Source organism: Acinonyx jubatus, chromosome A2 (assembly GCF_027475565.1).
Source record: "Acinonyx jubatus isolate Ajub_Pintada_27869175 chromosome A2, VMU_Ajub_asm_v1.0, whole genome shotgun sequence".
Lineage (NCBI taxonomy): Eukaryota > Metazoa > Chordata > Mammalia > Carnivora > Felidae > Acinonyx > Acinonyx jubatus.
Window position 1 is genome coordinate 49,824,641 of NC_069383.1, and position 26,506 is coordinate 49,851,146.

The 26,506-nt window shown below is 36.4% G+C and overlaps 1 protein-coding gene across 2 annotated transcripts in view; it reads left to right on the forward strand.

Moving 5' to 3' along the window:
• Nucleotides 1–1,279: 1,279 nt before the first annotated feature.
• The window catches only part of SKAP2 (src kinase associated phosphoprotein 2), a 178,218-nt gene continuing 152,991 nt past the window's right edge, over nt 1,280–26,506 (forward strand). For both annotated transcript variants that reach the window (XM_027075151.2, XM_027075152.2), the window contains exons 1-4: nt 1,280–1,582; nt 10,716–10,821; nt 11,420–11,445; nt 20,350–20,457. In XM_027075151.2, the coding sequence (XP_026930952.1) occupies nt 1,516–1,582; nt 10,716–10,821; nt 11,420–11,445; nt 20,350–20,457 (307 nt within the window). In that variant the 5' untranslated portion in view covers nt 1,280–1,515. The remainder of the gene's footprint in view (nt 1,583–10,715; nt 10,822–11,419; nt 11,446–20,349; nt 20,458–26,506) is intronic.

Here is a 26,506-nt window from a genome sequence, read left to right on the forward strand (position 1 = left end):
TGTAAGTGATGAATCACTGAATTCTACTCCTAAAACCAATATTGCACTGTATGCTAACTAAAATTTAAATTAAAAACAACAACAACAAAAAGCCCCAACAAATCTCAGGATGTCTAGAATCAGAACTACCTGGGGCTTATTTAAAATGCAAATAATCAGGTCCCACCCTAAGTAGAATCAGAATCTCTGGGAGTGAACTTGAGACTCTGTATTGTTAATAGTTCTGTCATTGCAATGCAAACTGAAATTTGAGGACTATTGATTTAGTGAGGGTTGGAGGCTAGAGGAATAAACAATTTACACTGTGACTGGAACCACAATACAGTGTTTACAATACAATAGTAGCATGAAGGAAAGAGTTTTGCCAGGGCAGTTCTCATATGAAGTGTGTGTGCGGGGGGGGGCATTAAGCATATATAAACATACACACAAATATTTGGTATATACATATATAGAGAATATACACCGTATACAGAATACACACACACACACACACACACACTTACTTTAAAGACACCAGAACGTGTCTTTGGGGTTTTAGAGAAAATCTGTTACGATTTACAGATAGAAGACATGCAATAAGCATTTTGTTGACTAAACGATCAGGTTGGATTGAACACATTTTATAATTCCATTCTAATCACTTGCAATTTTCTTTTTGATGTTTACAGATGGGACAGTAGTATCGATGTCTATTTAGCTATATATATTTTTTAACTCAAAAGGCCAGTGACTAGAACTCCTCACTCTTCATTTGTACCGGGGGAAGTCGCCCCAACAATAAGAATCAGGCAGAAAAGTAATTTTAAGAGCCATTCGGATTGCTTTCTGGAGCAGTTCCAGACTGACCTCTCAGGGAAGACTGGCGGAAGATGGGTCTTGGCTACCTCATTCAATCGGACAAAGAAAGCCATAATAGTTTAGGGAGGCTGAAAATTCCTGCGGGTTACTACGCGAGGTGTTAAACCTCGGCCGGGCTTACCGTTGGCCAGAGGTCCCTTAATCGGAAAACTTAGAGGTACTATGGACACCTTAATTTTCGGGATCCTGGAGAAACGAGCAGCAGTTGTGGAGGTACCAGTAACCAAAATGGCTGCAAGGCGCTTCAGGCTCCGGATCAGCTGATGCAGCCGGAGTTCGCTCCCTTCCCACCAGCGGCTCCTCCCGCTCCCTTACATGGAGGTGGGCGTGGCCTGTTCTGAAGCGCTTTTCCGAGGCTAGGAAAACCGAAGGATACACATGCGCAGTTCGGCCCCTCAGGCCCTTTGGTTCTCCTCCCAGCCCATCGCCCCGCCCCGATCTGCCGGGAGGGGCTGGGCCGAGAGTCCGGCCGCTGCCGGCTGGGGCTTTAGTGACTTCCTTGTTGTGAACCCCGGCCGGGCAGTGTCCGGACTCGTAGCCCCGCTGCCCTTAGCGGGACCGCTAGCCCGAGTCTAGGTCGCAGCCGCAACTCCAGGCCTTCGATTCCCTTTTCAGCACAGGTCTTTCCCCTCCGCACGCCTCGCGCTCCCTAACATGCCTAACCCCAGCAGCACCTCCTCTCCCTACCCCCTCCCTGAGGAAATTAGGAACCTGTTGGCAGGTAAAGAGCGGGAAGGGGGCGGGTAACGCTGCCGGGGCGGGGGCGGGGGCCAGGGGACGGCGAGCCGGTGGGGACAGAAGCATTCAGAGTCTATGCCCTCCCTCCCCACGCTTCCCATGTGTCCTGGCCGGTGGGAGCGGGACTGGGAATGGGGAAAGAGGGGTTTGAGGAAGGGAGTGGGCGTGTGTTGAAATTTGGTCCGAGGATGTTGGGGGAGCCCTTTTTGATGAGCTACACTAATTGGATCAGGACATTTCTGTATGCATCGTGAGGACGTCGTGTGCGTGTGTGAGAAAGAGAGGCGAGGGAGGGAGAGGGAATAGTAATGCGTGTGTGAGAACTGGGAAGGGATCAGAAGTCAAAGAAGTAGTCCTTTGGTGGCCTGACCAATGGAGGAGAAGGGTGTAAAAATGCAAAAAGATGTCTGAGCTACAGGTGTTAGGGGTTGTGGGACGCAAGGTTTTGTCATTTCCAAAACTCCCATTTTTCTTAAACATTCATTGTGCTCATATTTAAGACTTTGAAAGAGGGCTTGATTCTCAAATAGCCACTTGTTTTCAGCCTGAGTAACATATTAAAACAAAAAAGGAAGTATGTATTAACGTCCAACTTCCTGTGTCACACGATGAAAGTACATCTTTGCATCCTCATCTTCCCTTTTTAAGTCTTAAATGACCATTTATAGGAACTTACGTTAGGAGTTCAGGATGCGGTTCTTCAAGGCTGTGACGAATCCACTGCTATAGTCCATCACTATACTAGATATGGAGATGTATATTTCTGCACAAGGCAGAAAATACATCTTTTTAGGGTAGCACAAATCTTACCTATCCTGATGCTCTTGGAATTCTTATCATCATTCACTTTGTCCTGCGTACATCAGAATTCTAGAAACTGAATTTGGATTGTTTTACTTGAGTCATCTCCTAAGTATTTATCTTTCAATATTGCTCATGGATAACTGGATTAAAAGAGTTTCTTTTGGATGTATATTACAAGGTGCTTATTTTAACCCTTAATATCTGACATGTGGCATTTTAAATAGTAAGTTGCTGTTATAGCAGTGTGAGACCAAATCTCCTAATATGCTGTTTTGCTGGTTAGCATCATGAATATGATCAAGAGAATAAAACCAGTAGTGTGTGAATGGAGACTTATGTTTGAACATGATTACAGGGTGATAAATGCATTTGTGGTGGTATGGCATTTTACTCTAAGAATTGCTTATTGTCATTAATGGGTACCACTAAGGGAGATATAAAGAACTGTAAAGACTGATTTAAGGCAGCTTTTATTCCATTATATGAGAGTTTCACTTGAGTACTGCTTTTATTTTACGACAGTTAACATTTTCATTGTTACACTGCTGGAATTGTGTGTTTAGAATACTATTTTAATAACCAGACCAGAGAAGTGTTTATCATTATTCCAAAAGTAGATGGCACCACTTTCAGGATTTTCTAGGTGTGAACTTTTTGAATTTAAGAACTAAAGTGCAGACCTCTGGGTGCACCCCTTTAAAGCTTGAGAGCTCCCAACAGTAAGCAGTTTGTTGTTTGGGTCCATAATCAAACATTTGCACATAGTATGATTTATAGGTTATGAGACTCATTTATTCTCTGATCCCCATAATTACAAATATTTCGTGTGGCCCTTATTTTTGTAATTTAGTTGAAAGCTTAGAATTACATAATATTTAAATTATCTCCGAATGCTAACTTCCTTTATTTCTCTTTAGTCAGTTAATTTGCCTGCATAGTGTCTGAAATGAGTGTTTTAAAAGTCATCTTACTGTTGTTTTCATTTTTTCACATGAAAGCAAGCCACATATTAAAACACATGAAGTATTAAAAACAAATAGTAAAATACTAACATTTTGGAGATTGTAAATTTGGCTTATACTTTATTTTCAGAGGACATTTTTAAGAGGTATGGATATGAGAAAATATCTATTGTCTATCTATACTTTTTAAAGAAATGAAGCAAGTGAACCAGTGTTTTTCAGTTTTCTTTTTTAACTCATCATTCAAATAAAGTTGCTTAACATTTTATGTTTGACTGTAATTAAACTCTTTTGGGGGTAGGAAAGGTTTCGGGAATAAACGTTCTCTGCAGCCTTTTCACAGTTTCCATCCAAAAACTTCTGTTGGGGTTGTGCATGATTATTTGCATAATTCAAATGTGTTGGGTAATAGTACATGGCTAGATTTAAAAATTACTAAAACTCTACAGGGAGAGCATTGGCTTACATTTTAGAGATTGCTGGATTACCTAGTACTTTCTTTGGAACCAAGAAGGAGATTTTGGTAGCCGTGGTGGTAGTTAACAGTTGAGCTCTCTAACAATGAATTCATGGTGCTGTGCTAGAATTCCAAGCCAGAGAAGACAAGGAACTAGACTTTTCAGGCACTTGAAATCCCTTGCCTACAGAAGAAAAGGATATCAAGTCAAAAGATAATGCCTATCAAAATAACATTGCTTTGGACAGTTCCCTTTGTGTTTCGTGTGCCTATTTTCCAAAGCGTTATATGTCCTCTGTGTCACATGTTTGACATTTCAACTGCTTGATTGCGCTATAGGTGCTCAAAGGTATTCTTACCAATTTATATTATTTTCTCTCTGTTTTTCTTTCTGATTGTAGCAGTTTTAGGCTTCGATATTTGTTCCCCTCTCCTCTCATTTCTTCCCCTCTAAAACGTTCTATCGAAACGCAAAAACCCATAGATGCTATCATTCTTAACTCACATTTAATGATACTCTTGGAAAAGTGGCTGTATAGTTTTGACTGTCAGCGATTTATATTTCTGTGGAATCAGTATATTAAATCTTGAAAGCCTATGCTCCTTATAAAAGCGTTGTATTATTCTTCTGTTACATGAATAGAGAAAAAGTTTACAGATTTTTTGTGAAAAGTCAATTTCGACCTGCCATAGGCACTACAGGCAACCTTTAATGTTTTTTTTCGCAACATTGGAAGGAGAGGTTTCGCCTGGATAATTGGAAGCAATGGATAATTCCAAATCTTGTGCATTTAATCTTTGCCTACATCCAAATATTTTGACTAGGGCTAACAGCAAGAATAATCTTGATTTATGTGAGTTTTTCCTCCAGGAAGGCAGGAAAGTGAGAGGAACCAGAAGCACTGGCCCCCAACCCCCTTCATTTGTTTAATCACCCTTTGAATACTGGAGCCTTAGTGGTTTGCAATCAGATATTCCCATTCATTCTCATACATTTGTTTTAGGACAACATGTTTAAAAAGGAAGCCTGTAAGAGGATATAAGTTCCTTTTTATTAAATTAGAAAATGACACCAACGTTAAAAGAACAAAATAGTGGTTGTCAGGACTCTGAAAAATCAAAACCAAACCAAACAAACAGTAAACAAAGTGGCCATATCGTTTCTGCAGTATCTGTGTGAAATTTTTTCACATGGCAGGCTTGGTTAGAAATACTGCATTTTCCCCTACTGGGGATTTCCAGAACTCTTTTTTTTTTTTTTTTTTTTTTTTTTTTTTTTTTTTTTAACCTTCACACATTAAAATCTATACAGAATGCAGTTCAGTTGAAATAGAGGGAGAATTTTTTCAATGCTGAGAATAGTATGGTTTGATTTCCACCTTTCCTAAGTTCTGTTTATAATTTGGTCAACATTTTGGGTTTATTTTTCCTATGAGAATTATTTATGGTACGTCTAGTGTCCCATAATTTCCTTCTGGGGCATTGGCTGAGTATGTAAAGGGAAGAGTGCCACCTACTGAGTCACCAATAGTCACCTACTTCTTTAGCACCTGGATTTTCCTACAGAGCAAGAATAAGCCTGCCCTATTTTGGCGGTAATAGCTAATGAGCATCAAGCTGATATGAAGACATTTGATCTCAAAGTGAAATCAGACTATGACACCTCTAAGGTTTTCTCTTCTAGAAACAGGAATATGTGTTTGTAAGTCAAGGGATCAAAAATTTTAAATTTCTTGTATGGGTCAAATAATGTAGATGAATTAAGATGTGATACTAAAAAAATTATTTGCCTTTATTAAGCATATAATATTCTACCTTTTTTTAGGAGGGGATCTTTGGCTGACTTGTTTTCCAATATCGGTTTCCATTGAAAGTATTTTTTATCTCAGATTACTAAATAAAGCTCTTGATAGTATGTATGATTTTTATAGTTATTCAACCCAAGTTATCACTGGCTTTAATAAAAAAAAAGGAATCTAAATATATTGAAAAATGAGAAGTCTATACAAAATTTCCAAATGAGTTTATCTCTACATTACCAGCATTAAAATATTACTAGAAGGAAGATAGAAACAACAGCATTGGAAAACCCTCTGGTGATTTGAAACACAGTTCAGTTGTCTCTCATAAATTTAAGATTAAGTGTCATATATGGGTGATAAAAGTGGCATAGGCTAGTTTTTATATACTCATTATTCACTTAGTTTGTCTTTTTCAATTAAAGCCAAGTCTATCTTTTTCATTCCACTGAGTTTACATTTCTTTTTCAATCACATACTGAACACATTACAATAGATGCTACCTAACAGTGAATCTAGTGTAAATCTCAGACTAATCTGTTATTCACTGTGGCTTCTTTGAAAATGAGTGGTAAAAAGATTTTGATTATTATAAGGTGTTATTTATCAAGAGTCATCTTTTAGAGGTGAAAGATGTTCATCTGTATTCTTCAACAGCCCAGTTTTCTATCAGAATAAATCATTTAGCCTCCAAAGCCAATTTTGAAAATTTTGTCAGATGATTGGATTCTAAGACTTAGGAATGTTTTACTTATTGTACTATGAGAACTTGTGCTTGTTCACATTTCTTCTTCCATGTTTGGAAAATTCACAATATACCCGTAACCTGTAAAAGTGCTAGGTAATCAGGAGAAAGACATTGATTAAGGAATCAATAACTTTTCAATTAGCCATTTTCCAACTTTGGGCATTGGCTCCATTGATCTACATGTGCCCCGTTTGATTGATTTTTATGTTTTTACCAGTAGGTGTTTGGTCAGACCATACACCTCCCTTTAGCTGAGAAAAAAAGCTTATTTTATTTTATTTATTTCATTTTATTTATTTTATTTATTTTGTTCTGATGTCAGCCTAAAGTTTGGCTGGGACTCTTACCATGGTAAGTTTAGTAATAGTACCTTCATGAATTCTTAGTGAAACCTGGCCCAATTCATAAAGTAGAGAAAGATGTGCAATTAAGTAGTAAAACCATTTGGGGGTGAGGTGTAATTGGTTTTACACTTATGTTATTGATCTGGGGCTGAGCAAATGGTAGTGGACTCCCATACAATTCAGGCCAGCACAGAGGCTGTGTGTGTGTGTGTGTGTGTGTGTGTGTGTGTGTGTGTGTGATGTGTTAGATACCTGTCCTAGCCACTTGGGCTCTAAGGGAAGACGTGAGCGGTAGGCAGTTTTTCTGGGGGTCCACATGTACAGAAAAAAAGGGTAATTGGAGTACCATTCGATGATTTGGGGTACGCTAAGTGTTTGCCTCTTAGGGGTTCCTATGGCTTTTGAGAGATTTTTAACTAAAACTGCTTGAAGATTGCTGAGCCAAGACATGATGTCATCTTTTCATTTTGTTTTCAGACGTTAATAGTTATCTACAGAGCAGTTGTAAGTCTGATCTCAGGGCCCTCTCCCCCAGATCTTTACAGTTGTACTGGGAGATAAGGTTTATTCTTGACAGTGTTAAGGGGTAACAGGAACAAAAATCACTACCACATTTACAGTCCCTGGGATAACTCTTTCCTTGGCGATGACTCCGGGGCACAGGCTGTTGGAGATGGGGCTAATTCTGGGGTTAAGTACCAGCGGCGCTGACCCGAGGTCTGTGTGGCCGCGGGCGGGGCGGGGGTGGGGGTTAAACCTGCTGCATCGGGGCTCCTGGGAGCTGCGCATTCTCCACGCGAGCCGGGCGGGTCCCCACGCTTTGGTGACTGCGTGAATGGAGACCCCTCCCTCTGAGGAAGAGGAATTCTAACTCGCCAGGCCGAGAGGCTAGCGAGGAGGCGGGCTGACCTTTTCCTGCAATCGAATTACGGCTGTTCCCCGAATTACAGGCAGCCTGGAGTCAGTGAAATCTACATATTAACCGAGGGACACGACCCCTAAAGGAAGGTAGGAGAGGGCTAACACGCTTGCCAGTTTATCGTTTGCAGGGCTACTCAGGGCACAATCAAAAGCTTCAAATCTCTTTTCCGACCAGCCGGAGGAGCGCTTGATTTGTCCAGGACTTTTATTGGCCGCTTTTGAAATATTACCCTGGCTCTGAGCTACAAAGCCGCAGATCCAGTCGCGTTTGTCTGGCCAGGGCGCTACCCCAAACCCAGTGCTCCTGCTCACAGCGCCCGTGACGCGGACCCTGGGGTTTAACAGTCGGAGGGAGTGGCGAGTGTTTGAGGACCGTGGAGCCGAAACGTCTCCCAGGAAAGCCCGAGTCACTTTGCAGCGCTCGCCCTGTCTTTGCGCTGGACGAACGGGACGCCTGCTTCCCGCAGGGACCCGGTGGAAGGTCCCCCGCTCACCCAGAGGGTGTCCGGGGCTCGGGAGAGGCTGCTTGGTTCAGTTCGAAAATAAATGGGCACAGTGTGGATTTTAAGAAATAGCCCGGAGTTCAAAAACTTCAAAACCGACTGACTCTGTGGGCACCAACAAACTAAGATTTCAGGAATCAATTCCACTTTCAAGTTCCTAACTCATTTGTTAAAAAAAAAAAAAAAAAAAAAAGAGGGGAAGACACCTCCCCCCCCCCCCCCCAGAAAACAGCAAAAACAGTTCTTACACTTTTCACGTCTCCTTGGAAAATAACTTATTTTAAGAAATCGGTGTTTATTAAATCTTTTTAGTTGCCTTAACCCCCCTTCTGGGATTAATTTAAGAATGAATACATCAAACCTGTAAAAATACAGATCTTTTTCCCCGTGCCCGATCTCCGAATCTCCTCCCCCTCAACAAACAAACAACACGGATTCTTCCTAGAATCACACATTCTTTCAGCAAGCATTTCCTCATAAAATAGCATGGGTCAGTATTTTAAAAATATTTGGGAGGAGTGTTAGGAAACCCTAAATAGAGCATTGCAGCTTTTTATGTTTTCCGAGTTTTTATAGAACTGAAATGACCTCTTAAAGAAATAACTCTTGGGCTGTAATTCCTTCTGTTATTGCTTCCAGAGATTTAAAATAGATCCCGTTTGTTTAAATTTGGATTGTATAATGAAAATGTAAAATAGGCAATTAAATACTTGTGGATGAGGGAATTAAAGACAAACACTGAGTGAGCGTCACATTAAGCAGACAATTCACCAATCATTGTGCAAGAGCTTCTCCCAAGTATTGAGTTCGGTTGGAAGAAAGAATCAGCAGCAGACGTGCTGCTCCTTCCCTTATTCCACTTTGTTACCAGATTCATTCTAACCACCTCAGAGAAGCCAGTGATCTTTTCCATTTCACCTGATGTGTGAATGTCCAAAGGTTGCTTGTTTCTCTGTGTACAAAAATTAAAGAGTTTAGGAGAGAGTGATTTTTTAAAAAAAAAATAAGTTTCATTATTTTGAACTCACTTTAGAAATCTGAGTCTAATTTGCACTGGTTATGGATTATGCCTCTATGTCCCCTTCAAAATATGGACCGCTCCATATATTGTAAAGAGAAGCTGTGACATTTTGCTTTCATTTCATCTTGATACTTACTTGTAACATTAGTCATTAATGGACGTCAAACCAGAAAGCTATTTAAAAAAATTATTCCAGGATTAAATTTTAATTCTTTCACTTGTCATACTGATTTAGTGAAAAATTACCTCTATACATTTATGATGAATATATGGGATAACAGTTTAATCCTTGCTTATTGGATCAAGATACTTTTGTAATCAAGAATTTAAAATCGATTATAACATTCTATCTCAAATACTAGGTTTTAAATTGTTAATTATAAGTACAGTTGAAAGACTGTTATACCGCTTTGAATTAATTATATATACTATTATTATATGCTTTTATACTCTCTTTTTGTCAGTGTGAGTTAGGAGACAAAGTAGTTAAATAAATAAAAAGAAAGTAAAATATACCCACGTCTTTTCAATATGAAATATGGATGGTTTACAGTCATACCTACTTTAAAATTTTTTCATGGTCCATTATATTAGATATCTCAAAGATTTGAACTCCTGAATAAAAATTAAAGTTGCATAATGTTTCATGAACAATAAGAATGGGGCTATTATAAAATCAAACCAGTAAGGAGTAGTTGGAATCTTGTACTAGTGAGAACTAGAAAGCAGAATAATTCACAAGTTTACTAAATTTTAAAAAAAGGAGGCTCTGTGGAAATGTTATATGAATCTGTGAAAATCTTATTTCTAGGTTACTACATTTCTAAATAGTGGACAAATGTATTTTTGCCACTTCTTAACTTTATTTAAAAAAATATTTCCAGGTGGTAATACCAAGGCAAGAAGCAAGAACACACAAAACCACACAACAGAGGTTTTGGGTTTTTTTTTCTTTCAATTTTTGAAGGTGGCTGGTCAGAATGGGTGGAGCAGGTAGGAAGGAGGGGGTTTGATCTGGGAATCTTGGTTAGAAAAAGGGATTTAGTTTTTCCTTTAAAACATTAAATATTGCACATACCTCAAAATGGATTACACTGGGAAAAACAGGCCCTTGCCAGAGACATTAGTTTATATCGATATTATATTGTGAATGACCTGTTCACATAGGAACTTCCCAAATATTATAAAATGATAGTAACACATGCATAAAAGCTCTGTGCTTGCTTTTATATGAGAGAATTTGTTTTATGGGGCACCGTAGTTTATTAAAACTTGTGTGCTTCTCCCCGGTTTAATGATGCCAAACATCCAAATAGCATTTGCTGTGCTAAGCATAAGTAGAGCATACAAATTTTATTAGCTAAGTGGTGAACAGATTTGTCCAACTTAGTATTTGAAACATATTTCAACTGTTATGCTTTGGATTGATAAATAACTGTAACAAATTGTACAGATATTAACACTTATGGGTAGAAACAATCATTGTCCTATTTGTCTTCGCAAAAAAATGATTCTTTCCAATAATTTGTATCCTGTTTCTTATATTTCATGGTTTAGATGTTGAAACATTTGTAGCAGACACACTGAGAGGGGAAAATTTATCCAAGAAAGCAAAGGAAAAGAGAGAATCCCTTATTAAGAAGATAAAAGATGTGAAGTCTATGTAAGTCACTTCCTTGCCATTTGTTACTTATTTCTTACTTAGAAGCAACTTTGTAGTTAACATTTAATAAAGAATTATCACAGAATTAACTTTTTTTTATGTCCAATTTAGTTGGTGTTAAATACTGTAAAGACAAAATATATGTCCTCTATAATAGTTTTTAAAAACCGACATGCTTATCATATTATCCTTTTGTGTGTGTGTGTGTGGATGTTCTTGATTATATATTTTTTCTAAGCATGCTACCAAAATCCAACTGTTCGTTTGATTTTTTGAGGGTGTATTGGGTTTACATGCTAGGACAAAGGTAGCTTGAGAATTTTAATATAAATACCTCTAGATATGGAAATGAGTAAATGTATGTGGTGCATTTTAAAGATTCTGATTTTACTACTCTAACTTCAGTCTTCAAAAATACTTTTATTAGAAACCCATAAGCCTTTTGGAATTGTCATTTCAGGACGGGAAGTACTTTTTCTCTAAATGTGTGTTTATAATGCAGATTTTAAAATAGATTTGAATTATTGCCAACAAACAGACCTTGTTTTGGTTTGTCAACCCTCATTTTAAAATATAATGTTCTTGCTTTCTTTTCCAGCTATCTTCAGGAATTTCAAGACAAAGGTAAATTTTCAAGTTTGTCAGACTTGACATTTTATTTTTCTTATGCAGAGGTTCGGTAGGGTAATCTAATACATACTGACATTTGATAGTTGGGATCAAAATTTAAATTTCCATATTGTATACCTAGACTTTCAAGATGAGAGTGCGAGCTCCCCCTGCTGAGAAAAAAATTAAAAAGCATATCCAGGATCTACTCTGCACAATCTGGTGCAGACATCTTATGTATTTGCTATCCTTAGGTGTTAATGTTTCTTAAAGCACGTTGTGGCCGAAATGTGTTAAGAAAAGGATATACTTGCAGTTACGCATGGAATGATTTGGTAAAGCACAGGTGAAATACCACGCCAACACCATTTGCCACAGCAGAGATGATTTTATAGTAGCAGTGGGCTCAGGAGGGCCTGGGGCCGGCTGTTCCCAGGTAATGATGTTTTTACAGGACAATTGCCTTAAAGACAGTATCAGTTTATGTCTGGAAACACGGACAAAATTTTTTCAAGTGATTTTTTTTTTATTATCATTGTGATTCTTTGGATGTGAATACGTGTATGCTATGGAAATGTTCAAAGAAGGGAGTTCAGTTTGATTGGTTTGAAATACTTGAGCGTGCGGGTAACCTGATTGTCTTCCTTTAGATTTGAGGGTTGGTTGTTTAGCATGTTGCAAACCAAAACAAGAAAGGCATAGGAAGTTACTACTTTCACGTCTTCACTTCTGTAAGGGAAACTGGGTATGGCCCTTACTTCCAGGATGCTAATTCATAGGTCATGACCTGAAGCCTGGGGATGCTGGTATGAGGGTCACAACATGAGGTCAGCTAACCTATGTGAAGTTAGGATCTGGGTCTGGGAGGAAAACAGTATGGCATCTTCTAACGAGGGTTAGCAGACACCACAGAGTAATTCATACCTCTGCCAACTGAGAGTAATGACGGTTTCGGTAAACCAAGAATTAACCAGACAACCCTAAACCCAAATAGTTAAAAGGAAACCATAGTTTCTTTTCACATTAAATTGTCAAGATCATTGTGATTGGAGGGAATGAGATTTTTTTTCATATGGAAATCTTTAACACTATTAAACATTTTTTTTTAATGTTTATTTATTTTTGAGAGAGAGAGAGAGAGAGCGCATGTGCACAAGTCGGGGAGGGACAGAGAGAGAGGGAGACACAGAATCCGAAGCAGGCTCCAGGCTCTGAGCTGTCAGCACAGAGCCCGGTGCGGGGCTTGAACTCACAAACCAGGAGATCATGGCCTAAGCCAAAGTCGGATGCTTAACCAACTGAGCCACCCAGTTGCCCCAGAAATCTTTAACATTATTAAATAAAGAGAAGAGAAGGAAAATCCTCTTCCCCACAAATACCTACTTCTTTGTACTCTACAACCAGTCTTCAACTGTGGGCTTAATTATACTGCATTTTGCTTAGTTGAATATAGAAATAATACATTCTTATTATAACTTTTATACAGGGCAGTGTTTATAGAGGAATACTAGATTTCAGATTCTGTATTAGACATATTTTGTTCTGGTGATTATTTATTAAACTCTCATTGTGACTTAATTATTTGTACATTAACAAATTTTAAGCTAAGAAAGCATGATAATGAAGTCATTGTGTAACTATACGATTCAATAATAGGGTAGGAGCTTGTTCAGATGTATAGATATTACTGAGATATAGTCTTTGTTTCTAAAGAGAATGGAAATTTGTACAGTATTTGATAGAAAGTGAAAAATGAGCCTAGAATAAGAGTTCAAATAACACAGAATTCAGAGATTTCCCATAACCATTTTTCTCTAAGTCATTTATAGTTTAATATTCCTATATTGAGTTAACTAATCACCAGGAGTGCCTGGTTAAAAGTAAGCCTGTGGATAAATTAGGTGCATACCTTGGAGAAATACGAGATGCTGAGTAATTTTATGCCGTTATACCTTCAAAGTATATTCAGCTTTGTTCTAAAAACTATTCCTGTAGTTAGGAGTAGCAAAGTTAGTACTTAATAGTTGCAAAGTATTCAAGATACATTTTTTTTAAATAGGAAGATATTAATTATCAGATCTCTACATAAATTCATCTAAGTGTATTTCGATATTGCTCCTTTTTTAAAAATTTTTTTAAATGTTTATTTATTTTTGTGAGAGAGAGGCAGAGCATGAGCGGGGGAGGGGCAGAGAGAGAGAGGGAGACACAGAATCCGAAGCAGGCTCCAGGCTCTGAGCTGCCAGCACAGAGCCCAACGCGGGGCTCGAGCTCACGAACCGAACTGCGAGATCATGACCTAAGCTGAAGTTGGACACTTAACTGACTGAGCCACCCAGGCGCCCCCACTTTTCTTTTTTCTTTTACAATTCCCTTTGGGGTTTTGGGCTATCTTCATCCAAGGAGACCTGGGCAGAATTCCTTTTGGCTGTTTTCCTGCTGTCTCTCTCTCTCTCTCTCTCTCTCTCTCTCAGGTCGATATGGGGTCACAATGAAGTAAACAGAGGCTGTTTTCCTCCTTTTCACTTTTATATTCCTATTGATTTCAGCTATTTTATCTTCTCAAAATGGCAGTTAAGTACCATTTTAATATCATTAATGGAAGCAAAAGGGACCAGGTGAATAGTTCTTAAATAAAATGAATTAGTTCAGAGTTATTCATTTCTGTTAAGCGAATTAGTGAATTATTAGCTTGTCTAGTGTGCACAGATGTTTGTCACCCTTCCTCCCTCCCTTCCCCCCTCCCCTTACACTGTAGGTGCTCCCCCCTCATCCTGAGATTTCACAGTGCAGAATTTACAGTTCAGTGTTTTTCAATCCTTAGAACTAGTTGAATTGATATAACTGTTCAAACACTGAGGTGCAGAGATCTTAGAGGATTTAAAAAGAAGTATTTTCTTTTTTTTTTTTGTGGGGGGAGAATAGTTTGTACTTGTAGAAACTTATTTTATTATAGTGGCTCCTAGATATTGAAGCTTGTTCATTAAGTTAATTTTCTATTTGCTGCTTATATTTATTTTCAAAGCAAGCTGTTGTCTAAAGACTTCTGTTTTCATTTCTTTGTTAAAGGTTCCTCATTTTATCTCCTTATATATTTAACTACTCAAGTGTAGACTCTCTCTTTTTTTTTAAGTTTATTTTTTTTGAAAGAGACAGTGCAAATGGGGGAGGGGCAGAGAGAGAGGGAGAGAGAAAGAATCCCAAGCAGAATCCCAGGCTTGAACTCATGAAACCGTGAGATCATGACCTGAGCTGAAATCAAGAGTCGGAAGCTTAACCAACTGAGCCAGCCAGGTGTCCTTAGATTCTCTTTTCAGGAGGTCTGATAAATTGTGACTTGAGAGTAAATTATCAGTTGATTTTCTAAATTCATTTATTTTACTTATATGTAAGAAAGATTTGAATGTAAGCAACCAGAACCCATCTTGCTTTGCCTGTTCCCTAGTATTTGAAATTTTGCCTACTCTATCTAGAGTAGAGAGCTCCTTCTTATAGCCTTCAAATATCATACATGATGGAGTAGCTATCCCTAGTTTCCTATTCTTAGTTGCAATATAGCCTGATAGTATAGAGTGTATGCCTGAATTTAGGCTTTATGCGCTAAAACTGTGCTACTTTTAGAATTATTTTAGAATAGAATTATAATTATTTTAGAATATTCCTGTCATATAACATGGTCTTAAATCTCTTAAATGTGACCTGAAGTAATTATTTTTGTAATGAAAATATATTACTAATTGAGTAAAGGCTGTTATTGACTGGAGTATAAGACAGAATTTTCTTTTTTTTAAAAAAATTAAAAGTTTATATATTTTGAGAGAGAGTGACAATGGAGGGGCAGAAAGAGAAGGAGAGAGAGAGAATCCTAGGCAGGCTCTGTGCTGCCAGTGTGGAGCCTGACATGGGGCTCTATCTTATCAACCGTGAGATCATGATCTGAGTGGAAACCAAGAGTCAGATGCTTAACCAACTGAGCCACCCAGGTGCCGCTAAATCAGAATTTTCTAATATATATTAGATGTATGATAAAAATAAGTTTCACTTGTATCTTGCCCTTATATTAGTCTTTTTTTTACTCCAGTGATGATGTAGGTACAATTCATTTCTTTACAAATTGATTAAGATAATATGAAGGTACCTATGTGTGACACATAAGAGACAGTCAATAAATATTATATTAATGTGTATTCTCAGATTCAACTTAATTTCTCAAGAAGATTTAAGTAAATCTTGTTTTATATTCAGTTTTCAAGTAATTTTTGAGGAAATTATAAAATACTAAAAGAAGGGCAAGCATATTAATGAGACAAATGTTTCAAGATAATATTTTCAAATTTGTAAAATATTAGTGTCTGTAGCTTAAAAACGTGAATATATTGCTTTCAGTTCCTTTTAAATGCCGTAGCTAAAAAGCTCTCATTTTCTTCCTTAAAATATTTTTCCTCTAATTAAAAAAATCGCGTAATAGATTTTGTCCTTGAGACTTCATTGATATTGTTAAATATGCATAGATTTACTTAGCTATTTCCTTTGACCTCATTTGTATTAAGTTTATTAATGGACTAAAGTGCTTTTTTAAATAGTAGGCCTGTCATGTAAGAAGGAATTCATTTCAGTTTGTTGTTATGGAATCCTTAAGAATAGCAGAAACGTCAAAAGTTTGGATGATGTTTAATTTCCTTTCCTTTCCCCTTTCTAACATAGTTTATGTTTGGTTGAAAGTTATCCCACTGATGAAATCTGAGCAAATAGCTTGAGTTCTCTCCTGGCGCACCTCCCCACCCCCCCGCCCCCCGCCCATCTCTGGCCTTGTATAAATGTGTTAAATATGTCTGAAATTATGGGGCCTATAGCAGAAGTATATTTCAGAGGTAGTGCTTGTTTTAAAGCTCCGCCTCATATTTGTGTGCTCTTAAGTCCTCTTATTTTAGGAGAGTTATGAACAGAATCTTCTTACTTGTGGTGACGTACATCTTTCAAAGTCTTAAGACTTAAACTACAGATCCTATTAAGAAATGACAAGTTAAATACTTAATTCTGTCAATGTAGTTGTATATTATTACTTGAGAAATTAATTTGGACAAGTGAACTGACTAGTGAATTAGAAATTAATTTGTTTTCACTCAAGTAATTTTTCTACTCAAGTTTGTCTTTCATGCTCTAAAGGAAGAATGGCTATCATCTCAGTTTAGGTGTATTAATTATTTATTTTAATATTTAACTGATTGTGTTTAAATAGGACTGTGTTTGACAAAACAAGCAGTAAATTGGTTAAATCACCTTCAATCGTGGTAGAGATCATGACTCTTCAGTTGCTACTTGGGTTTCGTCTCCAGGCATTTAGGAAAATGTTAATTGATAATGAGTCATAGAAAAAGGAAGGGATAATAGTGATTTGAACTCAACTATTGTAAATTTAAAAATGTTTATCAGAGAAATATGCTGCTGTGGTACGATTCAGCTTTGATTTTGCTGTGATATTTAAGTTGCCACTGAAATTATACGAAGGGAAGCCTTGGATCATTATCTTTTAGCTGTTAACTTTGTATCGTTAATTAAACTTTTAAAAGTTGTGGGATAAATCAAATGGTTTTCTAGGGAAACAAGAAACAGTATTAATGAGCAACAACCCCATAATTATCCTTGTGAGTACATAACAGGGACACATTCATGTCTCTTCTTTGCGCAATAACTTTTACAAAGAAGTATTTTTAAACTGATCATTAATTTTATGACCACAGAAATGAGATGCAAAATTTATGCTGTTGTCATTGGCACAGGCTCAAGGCACCACTGACATTATGTGTGATTGTAATAGAATGGCTACCAACTAATGATTCTGTAGACATTTCATTTGAGCCTGCTTTTCTTTTAGATGTCTGATTAGGCTGTAATGCTTTCAATTATGTCTGTAAATTGTATTGGATACGTTTACCTGATGCCCATTGTTGCTTTGGAGTTCAGTTTTCTATTACATAAACACAAGTTGAACATTTACCTTTTAATTTATAGAAGACTTTGCAGGTATAGCTGCAAATACTCAGCCCCTGGAGAGAAAACAAAAAGCTTTGCACTACTCAACAGCGACCCCTGTGTTCAATTACAGGTCCTTGTAATACAGCTCTTTATTGGGTTGGGAAAAAAAAAAAAACCAATTAGGAAGGAGGAAAAGGGATGGATCATGACTGGAACAACAGTAAATGAAGAAGACCATTTTGAAAGATGATGTGTCCTTTCAACTTAATGCAGGTTGAAAAGGGAATAACCACAGAGATTTTTTTTTTAATTTTCTGGGTTAATTCAAGGGAGCTTAAAAAGGGGGGAAGGGGGGGGGTAGAAATGAAGCCAGTAGCAGTATTTAACTTATTTTGTCTTAGATAAATATAAATCATCACATTGATTACAAAAAACATTTGAAATGAGCTGCAGTCCTTGGAACGGGTAAGCTGAAGACAATTTCATGTTAATATAGAATACGAAACGTTTTTATTTTAAAACAAAAACCACAGAAGTCTTTAGCATGTTAGGAACCAATTTGTATAAATGTTCTGAACTCACATTAAGTATTATTTAATTTATAGCTTTAATGATCTTTTTGCTCTGTGTGTGTGTGTGTGTGTGTGTGTGTGTGTGTGTGTATACAGTTTTACATTGCTGGATATATATATATGTGTGTGTGTGTGTGTGTGTGTGCATGTGTGTATGTGTATATTCATGGATATACACATAAAAGCATAAAATGGATATTATTTTAAAAATCTTGATTTTCAAAGCTTTTTAACTTTTAATTTTTTTCTGTGTGTTTCCACACAGAGTTTAATAGATTTAAGCCTGAGCATCTGAATCTTTTTCAAAATCACTTCCATGTGTTCATTGGTTTTAATCTTGTATCTTTATATTCATAATAGTGTAATAAGCTACATACAAGTTAGAGTAGTAATGTATTTGAGGTATCCTGAAACTATTTTGTACACAGCAAGATTTATTTTATAGTTCACGATAGGAAATATCATTAGAAAACTCATACCATAACAGTTCTTGCTTTATGAAGAATGTAAGGATACTCCAGCAACTAACAGCAATTGAGAATTTTGTGATCTTTACTACTTTATGTTCCGTGAGCTGTCATTCCATGTCCAAACATATCTTTATTAGCATTTTATTGGGTTCCATCTTCCCTCATATTTGTTTTTTTAAAAAAAAATTTTTAACGTTTTTATTTATTTTTGAGACAGAGAGAGACAGAGCATGAAAGGGGGAGGGGCAGAGAGAGAGGGAGACACAGAATCGGAAACAGGCTCCAGGCTCTGAGCCATCAGCCCAGAGCCTGACGCGGGGCTCGAACTCACGGACCGCGAGATCGTGACCTGAGCTGAAGTCAGACACTCAACCAACTGCGCCACCCAGGCGCCCCTATCTTCCCTCATATTTGAAATCAGAGCACTCTTCTTTCCGTAAGAGAAACAAGGGATCACTGAATGTTCTGAAAAGTACTTTGAACATTTTGAAAGAAAAAGAAATTAAGATCTAAAGAAAGGATAGTATTTACACGTGTTCCTTGGAATTTTATTTGGGGAAGGAACATCACCATACGGTGCGCCTGGGGTGGAATCACCAAAACCTGTAGGTTAGTCCTCTCCATTCTGTTCTTAGTGCCTGATGGGAGAGAGCTTTTTCAGGATAAGGATGATGAATGCCGGCGAAATGCCAAAATTATAAAGAAATAGGAACATTGATTTTTTAAAAATTACTTTGACAGTCTTTTGAAAAGGGCTGCTAGTTCCTCTACCAAAGATATGGTGAAAAATAGGGTGCTACCCATTAAGTGGGTGTCAGAGGATACAGATATTTTTGGGGGGAGACTCGTAGCTTTAATCTGGATCTGTTTAGCGACTATGTTCTAAGAGGAATACTGTATGTAGGTCCTCTAGGATTCCCATGGAAATTTTCATCATGCTTTTTGGGTAATCCTTGAGGTGGCTGGTTTTCTCTTGAATTGTTAACAGATAATTGATAGGTAGTAAGTCTACTTTTTTTTTGTTTTTTTTAACTTTGTTGACTTTTCTTTGGATGTGGTTGAATATGGGTGAAAAATGAGTGCTTATATGTAACTATGTAACCAGGCTAGCAAAGATCTGATACACTCTTTAAAAAAAATTCTAAATGAGTATGTGGAAAAAACCCAAACCACAAGATTTTATTGTGGGGATTCAATGACTTCAAGCCAACCAATCCACCTAGGGTTTGGAAATCACATAGAAAATGGCTAGAACATTAAAAAAAAAATGGTAATCTATCACTGAATGAGAATTGAAGGTGTCAAATTGTAAATCACTGTGTGAACTTACAAGGGCGATATGAGTTTTAAAGTAGTTTTTCCCATAAAGGATTCCTGCTCTTGAAAATGGAACTGAGCATTTTTAATCTACTCTAATGTAACCCTGTGATTTTTCATGAAAAGATAAAATGTTCATCTGGCTTTGAATTATCAATTTCTCATCATGATTTTTCAAATTATTGAGTAGGTAAATAAAATTAATTTGAATTATTCTTTCTGTTGTGCTTTCCCTTTTGTTGTTGTTGTTTGTTTGTTATTATTTTGGTTGTTTTTTCTTTTGTTTGTTTTGGATACACACTCTGTTTTACCCTGCTTCTACTTTTTTGTATACATCTTTGTAGAGACCACCATCATTTTGGAACTGGTATCCTTTTGTCCCAGATATAAGCAGTTGTATGCTGACTTTCAAAAACTCGTACTTGATCTAAATTACAGCGATATACGTTAAAATAGGACCTGTTTTTTTACTTTGTTTTTTCATGACCGTGACTAGGTTTAATAGAAAAATTTACCTCTTTTGACACAGTAACATTTCTTAAGGTGGCTAATTTGTAAAAGACTTTTCTCTGATTCTTCTATAGGTGATGCAGAAGATGGGGAAGAGTATGATGACCCTTTTGCTGGACCCCCAGACACTATTTCGTTAGCCTCGGAAAGATATGATAAAGATGACGAAGCCCATTCTGAAGGTATGTGATACTTTTCCATCGAATGTACCTCTTGACCTTCCACCACAAGACAATGCAATGCGCCGAGGTGGTGGTCTTGTCAGAAAGCACAGAAATGCAGAGGCTTTTCAGTTAACTTACCTTTACCGGAACCTTTTAAGGAACAGAAGAGCTCTCTCTAGTGGTTTTCCTAAGTATGTAGTTCCTTCTTTTCCTAAGAAATTTTCTTCACTAGAATTTTTAAGAGAGTGTTTACATCATTGTATGAATATTATTAGTGAGTTTGTTGGTTAATTGAATATTATCAGATTCTTGCTTAATTTCATTGTGCTGCTTAATGGCTTCTTGCATTATTTATTTTATAAATAATGAAAAAGGTTTTTGGTCTTTTTTTTTGAAAACTTCATATAAAACGAGTTCATAAAATATTAAATTAATTATTCCTACATTGCTTTCTCACATTAAGACAGGTTTTCACCAAATGCTTCTCTTCATGCACATTTTCATTTTTCTGATTGTCACCTAAAATCTCCCACGTTATGGGGCACTATTATGATGTTTGGCATTAATTGAATTAGTAATAAAGTTGATTGTTCATCTCTTAGTAATTTTGTTAAAACTCACCAAAGTTATGAAACTTCCTTTTAGCATAGCATGTGCTTTCTCTGTTACAGCCAATCGAGTACGTCTGTATTGTAGAGATCTTATAAGGGTGATATATAGTTATAAATTAAGAATGGGTACCAATAAATTAGCCATGCGTATTAATTCATGGCACTCAAAGTTTCACATAGACACAGAAATGAATAACGCCTTCTGCCACTGGATGATGATCAAACTGTGCAGTTCCATCTCTAAATACAATTGCTGAATGAAAATATGCTTCCTGCAACAGAGCACTCCACATTTTATGTTATCCAGATTATTCCCTTTGGAAACATAAATTGCTTTCACGAGGTATAAAATTATGTCTATTGCAGAACAGGGATGAGTCAAGTACATGCATAAGTGATAAACATTCTAACCACTGATTCAGAACAACACAATCTTTTTTTTTCATATTCAGAACTTTGCACAATGTGTAGCAATAACAATCGTATCCATTTTATGTTGAATTTTACATTGTGGCAAAAATTTAATTTCTATCTTTAAAGGAAGGTATTTTTTTCTCTTATAGTCCCTGTTTTTGAAAAAGATGCATGTTTCTCTTGAGTCACACTTATTATCTGAAACAGAGCATTACCCTTCCTAACCTGATCTTCAAAAGCATTTCTACTGGAAAATGTTTTATAATTGATGAAATAATATTTTCAGGCAAAACAATGAATTATTATTTGAATTGAACTGTTTTTCAGACATGTGACAATGATTTGTTTTGCTTCTGTTAAGTGTTGGTAGATAGAAATGAGTGTGTTTGTGTATATGTATACAGAGACAGAGTATTTCTACTCGAGAGAATATATATACACAAAATGTTCATAGAATATGTATGCTCAGAGTTTTAAAAAATAGCATAAATATTTTGAAGTACAAGGGAGCATTATGTGCTTCTTAAAAAAATTGTAACCTAAGAAATCCAACAATTGAATATCTATGAGAGCCAGTGTTTTGTTAGAAAAGAGAATTGTTATGAAACTATAATGCATTTACATAATTATTATATTTTATTTATTATGAGTAAATAATTTATCATATGTTTCTTTTCATAACCAAATATATGGGAAATACATTAAGAACATGAAAAAGACTTACTGTTAAAAGATTAAGTTATCAAAATTTGAATATTATTTAATAACATTATTATGTATATCATTAACTTTTTGTCAAATATTGGTGCGTTTTCATTAGTGTTGATATAAGCAGTTCTTAAGCAGATTGAATATTAACTTTTAGTATTATTCATTTTTGGTATATAAAAATACCATATATGGTAGTTTTATATTTTCTTCTAAGAATATTGTAATTTAAAAACTACCACTTGGACTTGTAATTTCTACTCTGAAATATCATCTAGTCATGTCAGTTTCTCTGCCTTCAACATAGATTTGGTATGTGTGTTCTCTTTTCCTTGCCGAATAAATTTTTCTTCATTATGGGACCTCGGTCTAATGATATATTAATTATAAAAAGATAATGCATTTAACAATAAGTATAACTAAATTAGCACAGGTCACCAAAAGGCCTTTTGTCAAATCAGATTGTTGTTTTGTCCTTTTGACTTTTACCTTATGGTAGGCACTAACAAAGTATCTGAAGTTTGATGGATTATAAACTCTAAACATGATATGTATTTTTCATAATGCTAATGTAATTTTCAAGGTACTGTAAAGGTCAAACCTGCACATCTTTGTGTGCATTCTAAGTCTGTCTTTTCCTTTCATATTTCTTTTTCTCTGTTACTCTGGTTCAAAAGTTCACTCAGTTCCCAAATGGCTACCTAATTTTCCAGTTATTCCCTCAAGCCATATGTGTTTTGGTTTCTTTATGGTTTATTAGGTACTGTAGGAAAGTAGCATAAGTTATATCTTCTAATGAAATTCAAGCACACTTCAGTGATGCTTCGACTTGATTGCTGGTAGCAATTAAATCACAGCCAAGGAGAATAATGCATAATCTCACAAGGTCCAGACACCCTATAGAAATTGAAAGGGGATGAAAACAGAAAACAAAAACAAAGTCTTCAAACCCTGCCAGACACACTGTTTCCAGCCTGCCTGTTTTTTTTTTCCTTTCTTTCTTTTTTTTTTTTTTTTTATTGGCCAACTGCCTGATTGATAGCAAAATCATAACTTGCTGCATGCTAACAGGCAGAGTTCACTTGTAGGTTATTGTGAGCTGATAAAGGGTTAGATGGAGTTTTGATTTTCGCATTGGACCTTGGTACATCAGATTAATGGAATTTCAATGAGAGACTAGAGTAGCCACAGCTTTGTCAGAGAAACAGATGGAGATTCTATAGTCATGTCTACTCATTAATACTAGTTGCCTGAAAGGTGTGCTGCTTCTCTATACAAAAGAGTTGATATAATTGATTTTTGAGTGGTGCATCGAAAAAAAGTATCTTATTGATGACTAGAATTGTAACATAGATGGCGACAGAGTTTTGTATAGCTTGTAGCATAAAAATATTGTAGGTTGTAATTTTTTCTTCTCTCGCTTTGGAAGCACTTTTATTTTTATTTTTTGAGAGGAAATACATTTTAAGACAATAGCAAACAAGGAGAAAGTGACATGCTCAATTACCTTTTAAGAAAAACAGTAAGAGTCTGTATTTTATTTATACACGATTGCATGACTGCTGTTAGTTTCATTTTGATGTGGTAATATTTATAAAAAAAAAAGCATACTTACTAGAAATTTCATTTTATTAACTTTGTGCCTTTTTTTTTCCTGGAAAACTAAAACAATCATAATGGTTTCTAAGCTAGATCGCTGTTAGAAGTTTTATGCTATCGTGTGGCTGGATATACAAAAGTGTTAATATAAATGGGGCATGTCAATAATCAGATAAAATTGGAGAAAATGAAACTCAAAACCTTAAAGAAGAAGATTCCTCATTGTACGCGTTAGGATGCTTTCTTGGGCACTAAGGTAGGAGATGCAGGGTAGCCTTTAGACACTGTGCAATGACTTGGGTTTCCATTTTTCTATTCTCAAATCATTTTTCATTCATTTTCGTCATCTGTGAAAGAAGGCTTCTAACCATGTAGCATTGTGGAAAGTCCCTGAGGTGAGGTGAAAGGATTCGATGAGCTAGAAGACATATATCGGCTGTGCCCATCGATGATAGGTCGAAGAATCCCAGTGGACATTTGTTACAAATCTGATTCAGTCCTAGACCATAATCACTTTGTGGATAAGATTCTGGAACCTCTAGGGTGTGAATATAGGAAGGCTAAAATGAAGCTAAAGGTATAAAACAGTCATCTATTGTCCTGGTATCTTCCTAACGAAAAATTCCCAAGCAACATAGGTTACTGAAAACCGTGGAGATCCTTGCATTGCAAGGACATAGGTTTATATGAAAAAAAAATCTTGGTTTAGGAATGGAACTGTTTTTTAAAGCTTGGGGATTAAGAAAAAAGGCTAAGCCTGTCTTGATCATAATTCATAAGAGTAAAGAATGATTTTTTTTTCTTTTTTGGTATACTTTTCTTTAAGAAAATCTAATGTATGAAAATTGGGATTTATAAAACATATAAATCACTTATTCCAAAAGATTGCTTTTAAAAAAGATTATCTCTGGGATGCCTGGAAATAATGAGCTCTCACAATGCATCTAAAACAAGCTTAGATATAAATCCATCGGTGTGCACACACACTAAATTTAATGTGTGAATTTATATACATTGCGCACCAAACTTTTGAGGGAGATATCGTTTTGTGTAAAATTAGGTTTAGCACTAATCTGTTCTTGTAAAAGCAAGCAGTAGATGCTTTACTTCTCTCTGGGTTCCAGTAGAATATGAAACAATGTTTAAAACCAGGGAAAAAAGGTTCTTTCCCCACCTTTTTAAAAACATTTTATTTTGGAGTAATCTCTACACCCAACATGGGGCTCAAACTCACACCCCCGAGATCCAAAGTCATATATGCTCTACTGACGGAGCCAACCAGCCACCCCTCAGAATGTTTCTTTCAATACCTTACCATTAAGAGGAAGAGTTTTTGTACCATAGTATCATGTGATTTTTAAAAAAAAAAATTTAAAGTTTCTTTATTTAGTTTGAGAGAGGCAGAGTGCTAGCAGGGGAAGGGAAGAGAGAGAGAGAGAGAGAGCGAGAGAGAGAGAGAGAGGTGAGAGAATCCCAAGCAGGCTCTGAAGTGTCTGTGCAGAGCCTGAGGCAGGGCTCGAACGCATGAAACTGTGAGATCATGACCTGAGCCGAAACCAAGAGTCGGATGCTTAACTGACTGAGCCACCCAGATGCCCCAGGATCATGTGATTTTTGATACTTAAATTCATGATTTTACATTTTATTCTGAGGATTTAGACTAGTTTTGCAATTTGCATATATCTTTGTGTATATAATGTACATTACCGTTGCACTTGAGTTTTTTTGTTTGTTTTTTACTTTTTTGTTATTTTAGTATGCCAGTTGCTAGCTTGTGTGTGTTATGGGAAAATAAGAAAGGTGATGACTTTAGTTCTTCTGTAATGTATGTAGCATAGTTTCAAGTACTTTGGTGGAAGTGAGGGATTATAGTTTGGGGAAACGATAAAAAGCAGAAAAACATTTAAGACTCAGGATATATATATTGTGTGATTGCAAATATAAAGTGCACAGATGTGAAATATTTTCATGATACAAAGGTATATCTAAGTAAATAAAAACACAATCATCTTTCTAAGTTTTATGCCAGGGAATGGGAAAATACATCAAAATAAAATGGGCCAATAAGACTATAACGAAGTGGACTAGATCAGAAAGATTGGGAAGGTAGGAACACTCAACATAATCAAAAGTAACACACCTTTAATACAGCAAATTAGCAGGTATTTACACAGTATATGAAGAAGGGTGCAAGATACCTGGACAGGGCAATGGGAAATTCAAAGATAAATAAGACAGAGTTTCTGTTTCAAGATATATGTAATCTAGATGGAAGGAGAAGACAGTCACCTAAAATAAGGTGGTAATTAGCAAGCTAAGTTTCTAGTAAGGCAGATTCCAAAAACAGTTAACTAATGTGTGTTACGCTGTTCAATTGATTTGGTCAGTACCTAAGCAAAAAGCTGGTTTCATTGTTTTTCCTCTCTAATTTGTTGACTAAGTCAGTCATATATCTTGACATCATATTGAATAAACCAAAGCATAAACTTTATGCCTATATTCTGAGAGGTTGTGGAGTGGATTGTGGAGGGGAGGGCCTTTTATTCAAGTGAGTTTTGTATGGTTCCTGAAGTTTGCTGGAGAGAAAGTGGGAAAAGATGCTGAAAAGAACGTTTGGAGCAGAAGTCCGAAAATCAGGTTTTCATCAGTAACTGCGTGTTCCTAGGGACAATGCCTTAACGAAGTTTGAGCCCCACTCACAGATCCTTAGGTGTCAGCACCAGGCCAGTGGTAAA